A 12,206-nucleotide genomic window follows, 5' to 3' on the forward strand; every position below is an offset into this window, starting at 1 on the left:
GCACAAAAAACAAGCCCTCATACTAGTCTGTGGATGGAAATAAATACAAGTTATGGATTTTAGAAGGCGAGGAGGAAAAAAAAAACAAAAACAAAAATAATACTGACCTGGTCCTCAAGGGGTTAAGTGCTGGCACTCTCAACACTGCCGGCATAGGTCTAGGGCACTGTTTCTCAACCAGGGTGCCTCCAGCTGTTGCAAAACTACAACTCACAGCATGCCTGGACAGCCTTCGGCTGTCCAGGCATGCTGGGAGTTGTAGTTTTGCAACAGCTGGAGGCACCCTGGTTGGGAAACACTGGTCTATGGTATTTAATGGCAAACATAGCCCTGCCAGGGGTCCTCAACTGTCTCCACTTCTGTTTTCTACACCTGTTGATGTTTAGAAACATAGTGACCCCCAAATATGTCTGGTTGAACCGTGCACCCCTCAGCTGGCACGCACCCCCCCTCACCTACCTCTGGAGGACGCTATGATGTGATTTCCGCCTGCGACCAGCGGCTTCTCTTTACCCCCGGCTCGCTCAGCCTGCTCGGCCAGCTCATTGGTCGGCTTGTGGAGAACTTCATTGTGATCAATGGCCGCTCCGTGTGAGCAAGTGACAGCTATCAAGCCTGGAAGAGAATGTGCAGCATTTACCTCACAGACTGGGAAGAGGAGCGCGGCGCTGGCCGGGATATAAATAACCCCGAGTTGCATTTCACAATGAGGTACGAAAGCGCCATTTATAGCCCAGTTAGCTGAGAATAGAGCACAGTGACAGGACGCGACATGAAGCGCTAAACTTCACGGGAGCGCAGCGTTACCTTGTAGCGCAATGACGAGCGCCAACTTCACAAACTTCATGGTCGCTCCAGGGAGAAGGGGTCCGGCAGCGCTAAGTCATGAGCGGCGCCCCGCACCGTACAGCCCGCATGTCCACCGAGCGCGGCGCCTCACTGGCACTGGAGTAATGCCTGGCAGCGGCTGTTGCCTTAAATATGACTAGCCACTCCCTTCTTGACTAAGACCCCAGTCACACACAGGACGTGGGCACTGGGCAGACATTCAGCACGCGTGAATAACATCAGTTAAGTCCTTCTGGGCAATGGCGCTGTTCTTCCTATATTTGTAGAACTGCACTGCTGGCACCCTCCAACTTTATGCACAGAGGTCTTCCTTATGCCACTTTGCCTGAGTGATGCCAAGCAGCCAGTCGGAACCCCCTCAACAACACCTTTTGCTTTTCAGCTGCCACCACTATAAAAGCTGTTGACTACATAAGGCATCCTATGTGCCATGTTGCAGAATGGTGGTACATAAAATCCATTGCCTGCAGCAAGTGGGCTGTAAGGGTATGTTCACACTGCGGAATTCCGTGTGCGAGACCCGTTCACACTGCGGAATTCTGTGTGCGGAATCCTGCGAGTGAAATTTTGCACAGTGAACGTTAGCATCTGTGTGAATGGGTCTTCCGCAAGACCCGTTCACACTGCGGAATTTCAGCGGTGGAATTGTTCCACACAAAGAAAGAACATCTTTGCGCGGAAGTCCGCGAGCACTGCATAGCCATCAATGGTGACGGCGCAGTGCCACGTGGTCCTACCACCGCTGCTGGCTGCCAGGCTGAATCTCCGCTCACTGAATTCCGCAAGCGAATATTCAGCTACAAATCCGTAGTGCGAACATACTCTAAAGCAGAAAACTGTGTCCAGTGCAGAGGGTCACATTACACTACAGGGACACAGTTTTGAGAAAGTAACATATTAAAGGAGTACTGCAGTGTAAGACAACTTATCTCCTATCCACAGGACCACGAGGACCCTGCATTCACCTGCCTGCACCCAGCTCTCTTCGCGCTCAGAGCGATCCCCCCACAAAGCTGTGGTCGACACGCCCCCTCTATGTATCTCCATGGGTGAGCCTGAGATACACGAATGCTCCCATGGAGATGCATGGAGAGAGCATGAGTGAGCCAGAGCCGTGCAGGAGATCGCTGGGGTCCCAGCCGATAGGGGATAAGTTGTCTTAAACTGCAGTACCCCTCTTATTTACTAGAGAACAGTGCTGACATTACTAAGAATGCAGCCTATCCATTGACTAGAGATCAGAGGTGAGATCACAGAGTGCAGCCTATACATTCACAAGAGATCAGTGACATCAATGAGAATCCAGCCTAGCCAATCACTAGAGAGCAGTGATGACATTACTGAGAATACAGTCTTCATAGAAAGAATGTAAAGATGACAGCACTCACCATACAGGAGCAAAGTTTTTATTCTAGTGACTGTGCATGTAAGACGTCCACAGGCAGAGACAGTAAGGACAGAGGTGTTCAGACGGGACTGACTGTTTCACACGACACGTGCGCTTCCTCTAGCCGAGACACGGCGTCCATCCACTCAAACGTACAGTATATGCGGGAGAAGCAAGAAGTGTTGTTGTCATTGCAAAACGTCCATATGAAACATATTGTGATACAAAGTGTCAAAACATATAAAAAAAATATATATATATACATATATACTTAACCACATATTATAAAAAACATCAGCACAATCAATTTGCAATAAAATACAAAGACTGGTTCACAAAAAGGAGCTAAACTCGTTGCTATCATTGAGCCCTAAGGCTCTGGAAGCATCAAGTCTAGCTATCCTCTCTGTAAGAGCTAAGTGCTGTGATCGTGGGGAGCGAGATTAACCCTCTTCAGGCCGGAAAAATCTTAGTTTTGAACAATTTCCTCCATATGATTCCTTCATGTGGGCTATGAATCGGGGCGCACCACTGCCTGTTCTCACTGATCTGAGGTGTTCACGGACATGCAGCTGCCCGATAGTTTTCCTAATACCGTATAAAGAAGCCACAAGGACAAATGAACAAGTAAGTCTGTGCGGCAAGTTATTAGCTGGTTTACTATGTGATTGTAACCTCCTCCTGTCTATGCTCTCATTTGTCCACGTGGTTTCTTCTATATTGGGAAAACTATCAGGCAGCTGCATATCCGTATCCGTGAACATCTCAGATCAGTGAGAACGGGCAGCGGTGCGCTCCGAATCATAGCCCACATGGAGGAAATTGTACAGAACTAAGATTTGTCAGCCTGGAGAGGGTTAAACTCCCTCCCCACGGAGCGGATCGCAGCACTTTGCTCTTACAGAGAAAAGCTATGTGGATAGCTAGACTGGATGCTACCGTAGCCTTAGGGGCTCGATGATCATAATGAGTTTAGCTCCTTTTTGTGAACCAGTCTTTGTATTTTATTGCAAATTGATTGTGCTGATGTTTCTTTATAACATGGTTAAGTATATGTTTTTTGATATGTTTTGACACTTTGTAACACAATATGTTTCATATGGACGTTTTGCAATGACAACACTTCCGGCTTCTCCTGCATATACTGTACGTTTGCGTGAATGGTTGCTGTGTCTCGGCTAGAGGAAGCGCATATGTCATGTGAAATAGTCTGTACCATCTGAACACCTCTGTCCTTACTGTCTCTGCCTGTGGATGTCTTACATGCACCTAGAATAAAGACTTTTCTACTGTATGGTGAGTGCCGTCATCTTTACATTCTTTCTATGAAGTTTTTCATTACCTGTGGACTGAGCACTTAAGCAATGCTTAGCAGGTGCGGACTCAGCGATTATTCCTCCTGAAATAATGTACACCTGTGTAAAGAGCATCCATTTCTTACAGTACATGAGAATGTAGTCTTCGGGTGCATTCACACCATGTTTTGTACATACGGGTGCCGGATCCGGCGGGGGGAGGGGCAAAATGGGCGCTCCCGTACCCCGGCCGGATCAGCCCGTGACTCCATTTACTTTAATGACCCGACCGGAGTCTAACGGTGGCTCCGGTCGGCTCAGTTTTGACCCATATGTGGTTTTGGACCGGACCTAAAACCTAAAAAGGTCCGGTCAGGAAACCGCATACGGGTCAAAACTGAGCCGACCGGAGTCATTGTTAGACTCCGGTCGGGTCATTAAAGTAAATGGAGTCACGGGCTGATCCGGCCCGGGTACGGGAGCGCCCGGTTTGCCCCTCCCCCCCCCCCCCCCCGCCGGATCCGGCACCCCTATGTACAACAGCAGTGACATACTAAGAATGTTGCCTATTCACTAGAGAGCAGTGGAGACATCACAGAGAATATAGCCTAGCTATTCACTAGAGAGCAGTGGTGACGTCACATAGAATATAACCTAGCTATTCACTAGAGAGCAGTGGTGACATCACATAGAATATAGCCTAGCTATTCACTAGAGAGCAGTGGTGACATCACAGAGAATATAGCCTAGCTATTCACTAGAGAGCAGTGGTGACGTCATATAGAATATAGCCTAGCTATTCACTAGAGAGCAGTGGTGACGTCATATAGAATATGGCCTAGCTATTCACTGGAGAGCAGTGGTGACATCACATAGAATATAGCCTAGCTATTCACTAGAGAGCAGTGGTGACGTCATATAGAATATGGCCTAGCTATTCACTGGAGAGCAGTGGTGACATCACAAAGAATATAGCCTAGCTATTCACTAGAAAGCAGTGGTGACATCACATAGAATATAGCCTAGCTATTCAGTAGAGAGCAGTGGTGAAATCACATAGAATATAGCCTAGCTATTCACTACAGAGCAGTTGAGACGTCACAGAGAATATAGCCTAGCTATTCACTAGAGAGCAGTGGTGACGTCACATAGAATATAGCCTAGCTATTCACTAGAGAGCAGTGGTGACGTCACATATAAAATAGCCTAGCTATTCAGTAGAGAGCAGTGGTGACATCAGAGAACATAGCCTAGCTATTCACTAGAGAGCAGTGGTGACATCACATAGAATATAGCCTAGCTATTCAGTAGAGAGCAGTGGTGTCATCACAGAGAATATAGCCTAGCTATTCACTAGAGAGCAGTGGTGACATCAGAGAATATAGCCTAGCTATTCACTAGAGAGCAGTGGAGACATCACATAGAATATAGCCTATTTATTCACTAGAGAGCAGTGGAGACATCACATAGAATATAGCCTAGCTATTCACTAGAGAGCAGTGGTAACATCACATAGAATATAGCCTAGCTATTCACTAGAGAGCAGTGGGGACATCATATAGAATATAGCCTAGCTATTCACTAGAGAGCAGTGGTGTCATCACAGAGAATATAGCCTAGCTATTCAGTAGAGAGCAGTGGTGTCATCACAGAGAATATAGCCTAGCTATTCAGTAGAGAGCAGTGGTGTCATCACATAGAATATAGCCTAGCTATTCAGTAGAGAGCAGTGGTGACATCACATAGAATATAGCCTAGCTATTCGCTAGAGAGAAGTGGGGACGTCACATAGAATATAGCCTAGCTATTCGCTAGAGAGAAGTGGGGACGTCACATAAAATATAGCCTAGCTATTCACTAGAAAGCAGTGGTGACGTCACATAGAATATAGCCTAGCTATTGACTAGAGAGCAGTGGTGTCATCAAAGAGAATATAGTCTAGCTATTCACTAGAGAGCAGTGGTGACGTCACATAGAATATAGCCTAGCTATTCAGTAGAGGGCAGTGGTGTCATCACAGAGAATATAGCCTAGTTATTCACTAGAAAGCAGTGGTAACATCAGAGAATATAGCCTAGCTATTCACTAGAGAGCAGTGGTGACATCACATAGAATATAGCCTAGCTATTCACTAGAGAGCAGTGGGGACATCATATAGAATATAGCCTAGCTATTCACTAGAGAGCAGTGGAGACATCAGAGAATATAGCCTAGCTATTCACTAGAGAGCAGTGGAGACATCACATAGAATATAGCCTAGCTATTCACTAGAGAGCAGTGGTGTCATCACAGAGAATATAGCCTAGCTATTCAGTAGAGAGCAGTGGTGTCATCACAGAGAATATAGCCTATTTATTCACTAGAGAGCAGTGGTGACATCAGAGAATATAGCCTAGCTATTCACTAGAGAACAGTGGTGACATCACATAGAATATAGCCTAGCTATTCACTAGAGAGCAGTGGTGACATCATATAGAATATAGCCTAGCTATTCACTAGAGAGCCGTGGTGACGTCACAGAGAATATAGCCTAGCTATTCAGTAGAGAGCAGTGGTGTCATCACAGAGAATATAGCCTATTTATTCACTAGAGAGCAGTGGTGACATCAGAGAATATAGCCTAGCTATTCACTAGAGAACAGTGGTGACATCACATAGAATATAGCCTAGGTATTCACTAGAGAACAGTGGTGACATCACATAGAATATAGCCTAGCTATTCACTAGAGAGCAGTGGTGACATCATATAGAATATAGCCTAGCTATTCACTAGAGAGCCGTGGTGACGTCACATAGAATACAGCCTAGCTATTCACTAGAAAGCAGTGGTGACGGCAGCGCTGGACCTAAAAGTCACAGACAAGCATGGCGGCGCTCAGAGGGGTGTATGGAACTGGCTCCGGACTCGTGCCCACTCCATACTCTGCAGCCCCCTGGCTGTTTTCAGTAGCTGGGGGCCGCCGCTAATAGCCAGCATGCGACGATCGCCGCAGCTGGCTATTAACCCTTTAGATCACCGCTGTCGAAGCGGCGCCTAAAGGGATATGTGAATGGTCCCTTGTGGGCTAGTGGGGTTGATGCAGCGCTATCGGGGGGCGGGGGCGATCCACTATAGAGGTAGCCGGAGGCCTTACCTCTGTTCCCTGGTGTCCGTGGCTCTGTCATTGGCTGGACTAGGCTCTATCAATGGATCGCAGAGCACACAGATCAATGGAGTTCAATAGAACTATTGATCTGTATGAGGAATCCTAGTAATTCCTCCTAAAGGTCCCCTAAGGGACTATTAAAGTGTAAGAAACATTTTTAATAAAAGTTTAAAAGACACACATTGACCCCTTTCATATTAAAAGTTTAAATCATCCCCTTAAAGGAGTACTCTGGAGCAAAGTTATTTTATGGCATTGCGCAACTAGCACGAAGTTATATAATAAAGTCAATTACCTCAATAGTCTCACTTGCACGCATCCTTGACTTTTCCGATATCCGGAAGTTCAGCCTGTCTGCCAGAATTATGAATTTCGTTCCCCGGCCATCTTGGTAACGAAACGTCACCGTTCTTAGTCTTCTCCTCTCTAAGCCTGCCCCCCTCGCCGCGATCCAGTCACTCCCATCCTTTGCCTATTCATATAGTCTTCGTTTGCACAGCCGTCATTGGCTGGGCTGTGCAAACGCGTCAGATTATCCTCCGCCAATCAGCGTGATCCGGCTGAGCGTGCGCACATACCATCTCCTTGGGACCGGACATGGGATAGCTGTAGGATACCCACGCCTATCAGCGCGATCCAGCCGCGCGTGTGCACATACAATCTCGCCGGGACCGGACATGTGATAATTGTAGGCCAATGATATCCCTGATAGTTACGCTGGCATAACTAACCGTGATATTCTACAAACGACTTAGTAACTTTTTTTAGCGTATCCTCAATTCAGAGCGCATGCGTGCGCGCGCATTGCTATATCTACGCTGGGAGCCGAGTGCAGCGGCGGAGCTCCCTTTCATTGGTGCAGGGGAGTGGAGGGGGAGGGAGACAAAGATGAAAGGGGTGTGTTTAGGAGTATGGGCGTTTTTATTAAAATGATTAGGTAAGAGAGAGGGGAGCGGTTGAGGAGGAGGGAGGCACGGAGGGACAGGAAATTGTAGCAAGGCAGCATGGGAGATGACGATTTTTACGTCATCCTCCACACCACCATAACCAGGAAGTGGCAGAAAATACGTGGCCCTGCTGCAGAAGAATGGCTGGACCGATTTCATAAATAAGTACATGCTCAGAGAGGTACAGCCAAGGGGAACATTTGGGGGGTATACATTTTTTAAATCAGAGTACTCCTTTAATATAAATATAATAAATGTAATAAACATATTTGGTATCGCTTTGTGCGTAATTGTACGAACTATTAAAATATAACATTATGTATCCCATACAGTAAATGACGTAAATGTAAAAAAAATACCAAACCACAGAATTGCAATTATTATAATATCCCAGAAAAACGTTAAAACCGATTAAAAAGTCAGTTTAATACCAAAATGGTACTGATACAAAAAACAGATTATGTAACAAGAATTAGCCCTCATAAAGCCTGGTAAACTATACAAATCTGGTATGGCTGTAATCAGGCCGACCTAAAGTATCAAAATAACATGTTATCTCAACCACAAGGTAAATGGCGTAGAAAAGAAAACCACCAAATTAGCTAAATTATCTTTTTACTATTTCAATTTCACTTCACCAATATTTTTTTTTGTTTCGTATTATGTGTTATGGAAAAATTAGAAGGTATCATTATAGTAGTTAGTTATGGCTATTATAGGGCAAGGAGGAAAAAATTAGATTGTAAAAGCAAAAATTGGCCCGGACAAGTGGATCGACAAGAGGGACAAGTAAATTTTGCTCCGTTTTAGTCCCGTGGACAAGTAGTTTATTATTAAATTTCCACACCACTGCTATGCAGTGCACTTTTTGGTAAAAATGACATCTTATATTTATTCTGTAGGGCCATACGGTCACAAGGATACCTAATTTATGTAGAGTTTATTTTATTACTTAAAATTATAACTACATGCACCAAAATTTGTATGCCTAAAATTGTCATCTTCTGACTCCTATAAACGTTTATTTTTCTGCGTATTGGATTATATGAGGCTCATCTTTTGCACCGTAGTCTGTAGTTTTTATTGGTACCATTTTTGTTTTGATGGGACTTTTTTTAACCCTTAAGGACTCAGCATTTTTCAGTTTTTGCATTTTCGTTTTTTCCTCCTTACCTTTTAAAAATCATAACCCTTTCAATTTTCCACCTAAAAATCCATATGAAGGCTTCTTTTTTGCGCCACCAATTCTACTTTGTAATGACATCAGTAATTTTACCCAAAAATTTACGGTGAAACAAAATTTTGAAATTTTTGAGGCTTTCGTTTCTATGCAGTGCATTTTTCGGTAAAAATGACACCTTCTCTTTATTCTGTAGGTCCTTACGATTAAAATGATACCCTACTTAAATAGGTTTGAATTTGTCGTGCTTCTGGAAAAAATCATTACTACATGCACGTTGAATGAATACATTTAAAAATCTAACCTTCTGACCCCCTATAACTTTTTTTTTCTCTATACGGGGATGTATGAGGGCTAATTTTTTTGCACCATGATCTAAAGTTTTTATTGGTACCATTTTTGTTTTGATCAGACTTTTTGATCACTTTTTATTCATTATTTTATAGTATAAAAAGTGACCAAAAATACGCTATTTTTGGACTTTGGAATTTTTTTTTACGTGTACGCCATTTACTGTGCGGTTTAATTAACAATATATTTTTATAGCTCCGACATTTACACATGCGGCGATACCACATGTTTATATTTATTTATATTTACATTTTTTTTTATGGGAAAAGGGGGGTGATTTAGACTTTTATTAGGGAAGGGGTTGAATCACATTTATTAACACTTTATTTTCACTTTTTTTTTTTTGCAATGTTATAGCCCCATAGGGGACTATAACATTGCACACACTGATTTCTTACAACTGCCATGCAATAGCATGGCATTGATCAGTGTTATCACTGCTCGACTGCTCCTGCCTGGATCTCAGGCACGGGGGCAGTCATTCGGCAATCGGACGCGCAGGAGGTAGGTAGGGATCCTCCTCACAAGCTCGTCCTGCAAGCTGTTCGGGATGCCGGGATTTCACCGCGGCGGTCCCTAACAGCACCGCTGAGCTGCCGGGAAGGTTTCAGTTTCACTTCAGATCGGGGATGTCCGGTATTAGCCGCGGGTGCAGGCCATTGATGGCTGCCTGGACCGACCCGATATGACTGCGTGACCCCGCGTTATATTGCAGGAGTCCGCGCAGGACGTACATATACGTCCTGCATTGGTAAGGACTTAAACACTTTTTATAAATTTTTTTAGGGTATACAAAATGCCCAAAAATACGCAATTTGGGAATTTTTGTTTTACGTATACGCCATTGACCGTGCAGTTTAATGAACATTATATTTTTATAAGACTTCACAACAGAGATTGAAGTGCTGGCACTGCTCTCCCTCTATATATTCTCCCTTAAACAGTCTGTGTGCGTACTCTAGCAGCGTATCTTCATGCGGTGGTGCTCATGTACTGCGATAGTGATAGGATGAATGCAAATCCAAATAATCAAGAAGAAAGTACAGGCAACTCACCACGTTGTAGTAACTTCGTGTTTATTACTGGGACATGCAGGTAAAGCGGCTCCACGCCACACCGGGATGCCGAACACTAGTGCGTTAACCGATGACAGCTGTTTCTTTCCTTTCAGGAACTTCAACAGATCGTCTCCATTCACCTGTGCACGTGACCATATATCTCCTCCCTTACCTGTGACGTCGTGCCGAGGTGAGCGGAGCTTCAATCTTACAAATAGATTTACCAATATTAGATTTATAGAAAAATTACTTATAAACCATAACATAATTGTGTATAAGTGAAAATAGCATTACTGCTGTGGTAAAAAACTGTTTAAAACCAGGCTAGTAAAAACAGAACCATTTGTAACCAAACCGATGTTCAGAGAAAGACTCCCATATCTATTCTATCATTTAACCCCCTCATGTCTTGAGCTCCCGTCCTCAATATCCAACGGGCTTCTATTTCTCTTAATTTTTTCACATTATCTTGATCTGGTTTTATTTTGACTTTTTCTATGCCTAAGAATTTTATATTTTTGATGTTTCCTGCATGTTCAGAGACCACGTGTTCTATCAGTCGCGGTGAACCTTTTTTTGTCACTATAGAGTGCATGTGTTCTCTGAATCTGATATTCATGGGTCTGATTGTACTGCCTATGTAAAATCTCATACATTCACATATGATTGCATATATTACATTTTTGGATCTGCAGCACATAAAATCTGTTATTTCTCTGGTAATGCCACCTATGTTAATACTGTTGCCAGTTATAAAATGGTGGCACCAGTTGCAATTTCCACATTTTTTATTTCCTCTGATTATTGATTTATTTAACCAGTTTTCTTCTGTTGTTCTTTTTTCAGTTATTTTACTTTTTACTAATTCGTCTTTTAAATTTTTTGTTCGCTTAAACGCTATCATGGGTTTTTCTATTTTTATTTTTCCAAGAATCTGGTCTCTTTCTATTAAATGCCAGTTTGTGTGTATAGATCTTTTAATTACTTCATGCATGGGACTATATTTGAATGTAAATGTAAACCTCTCTTTCTTTATGTCCTCATCTTTTATTTTAGTGTGTTTTCTGTGTCTCCTATTTTTTAATAGTGTGCTCCTGTCAATTTTTTTAACTCTTTCTAGTGTGTTTTTTAACATTTGAGGTGGATATCCCCTATCTTCTAACCGTTGTATCAATTCATCGGCCTGAGTATTAAACGCCTCTTCTGTGCTATTTATTCGTCTCAATCTGAGTAGTTGTCCATATGGTATTGCTTCTTTTGTGTGGGAGGGATGGTAGCTTTTATAATGTAGTAGGGTATTGCTTGCGGTTTGTTTTCTGTACCCTATTGTAGCGAGTGTGTTGTTTTGTTTTTTTATAAGAACGTCCAGAAATTCTAGTTCTGTATTACTATATTTGGAGGTAAAAGCCATATTCATTTGGTTAGAATTAAGATATTCAATGAAACTCTCAAAGTCTTTAGGAGAACCTTTCCAGAGCATGAACACGTCGTCTACAAAACGTGAATAGTGTCCTATATGCTCTAGGAAGGGATTTTCAACTGTAAAGACATATTTTTCTTCAAAAACCGCAAGGTACAGGTTAGCTAGTGTGCACGAGACCGGGGTCCCCATTGCGGTCCCACCCCTTTGGGCGTACCATTGTTCCCCAAATTGGAAGACATTATTTTTCAGAATAAACTCTATTGATTCACAGACGAAATTTACAAAATCTTCAGATTTTCCTGTCTGTATTAGGATTTCTCTAATGCAGTCGACGGCTAACCCCTGTGGTATTCGAGTGTATAAGCTTTCCACGTCTATTGACGTTAAAAGGTAGCCTTCCACACTGGGGATGCCGTCGAGTGCACCTAGGAAATCATCCGTATCTTTCACCAAAGATGGTACGTCAGCCAGTAATGGCCGTAACAACCAATCGGTATATGCAGAGAGGGATTCTGTCAATGAACCTACCCCGGAGACTATTGGTCTCCCTGGAGGGGAGTCCATAGTCTT

General features: G+C 43.4%; 1 protein-coding gene across 3 annotated transcripts in view; it reads right to left on the reverse strand.

The window, feature by feature from the left end:
- The window catches only part of HBEGF (heparin binding EGF like growth factor), a 142,093-nt gene extending 141,029 nt beyond the window's left edge, over positions 1-1,064 (reverse strand). Inside the window, exons 1-2 of one of the 3 annotated variants that reach the window (XM_056516541.1) lie at positions 808-1,064; positions 460-615 (exon numbers count right to left, since the gene is read on the reverse strand). In XM_056516541.1, the coding sequence (XP_056372516.1) occupies positions 460-615; positions 808-847 (196 nt within the window). In that variant the 5' untranslated portion in view covers positions 848-1,064. Of the gene's footprint in view, positions 1-107; positions 174-459; positions 616-807 lie in introns of those variants that run through there. The other 2 variants (XM_056516539.1, XM_056516540.1) reach the window with 2 other exon arrangements.
- Positions 1,065-12,206: the final 11,142 nt, after the last annotated feature.

Source organism: Hyla sarda, chromosome 4, assembly GCF_029499605.1.
Source record: "Hyla sarda isolate aHylSar1 chromosome 4, aHylSar1.hap1, whole genome shotgun sequence".
NCBI classification, from domain to species: Eukaryota; Metazoa; Chordata; class Amphibia; order Anura; family Hylidae; genus Hyla; species Hyla sarda.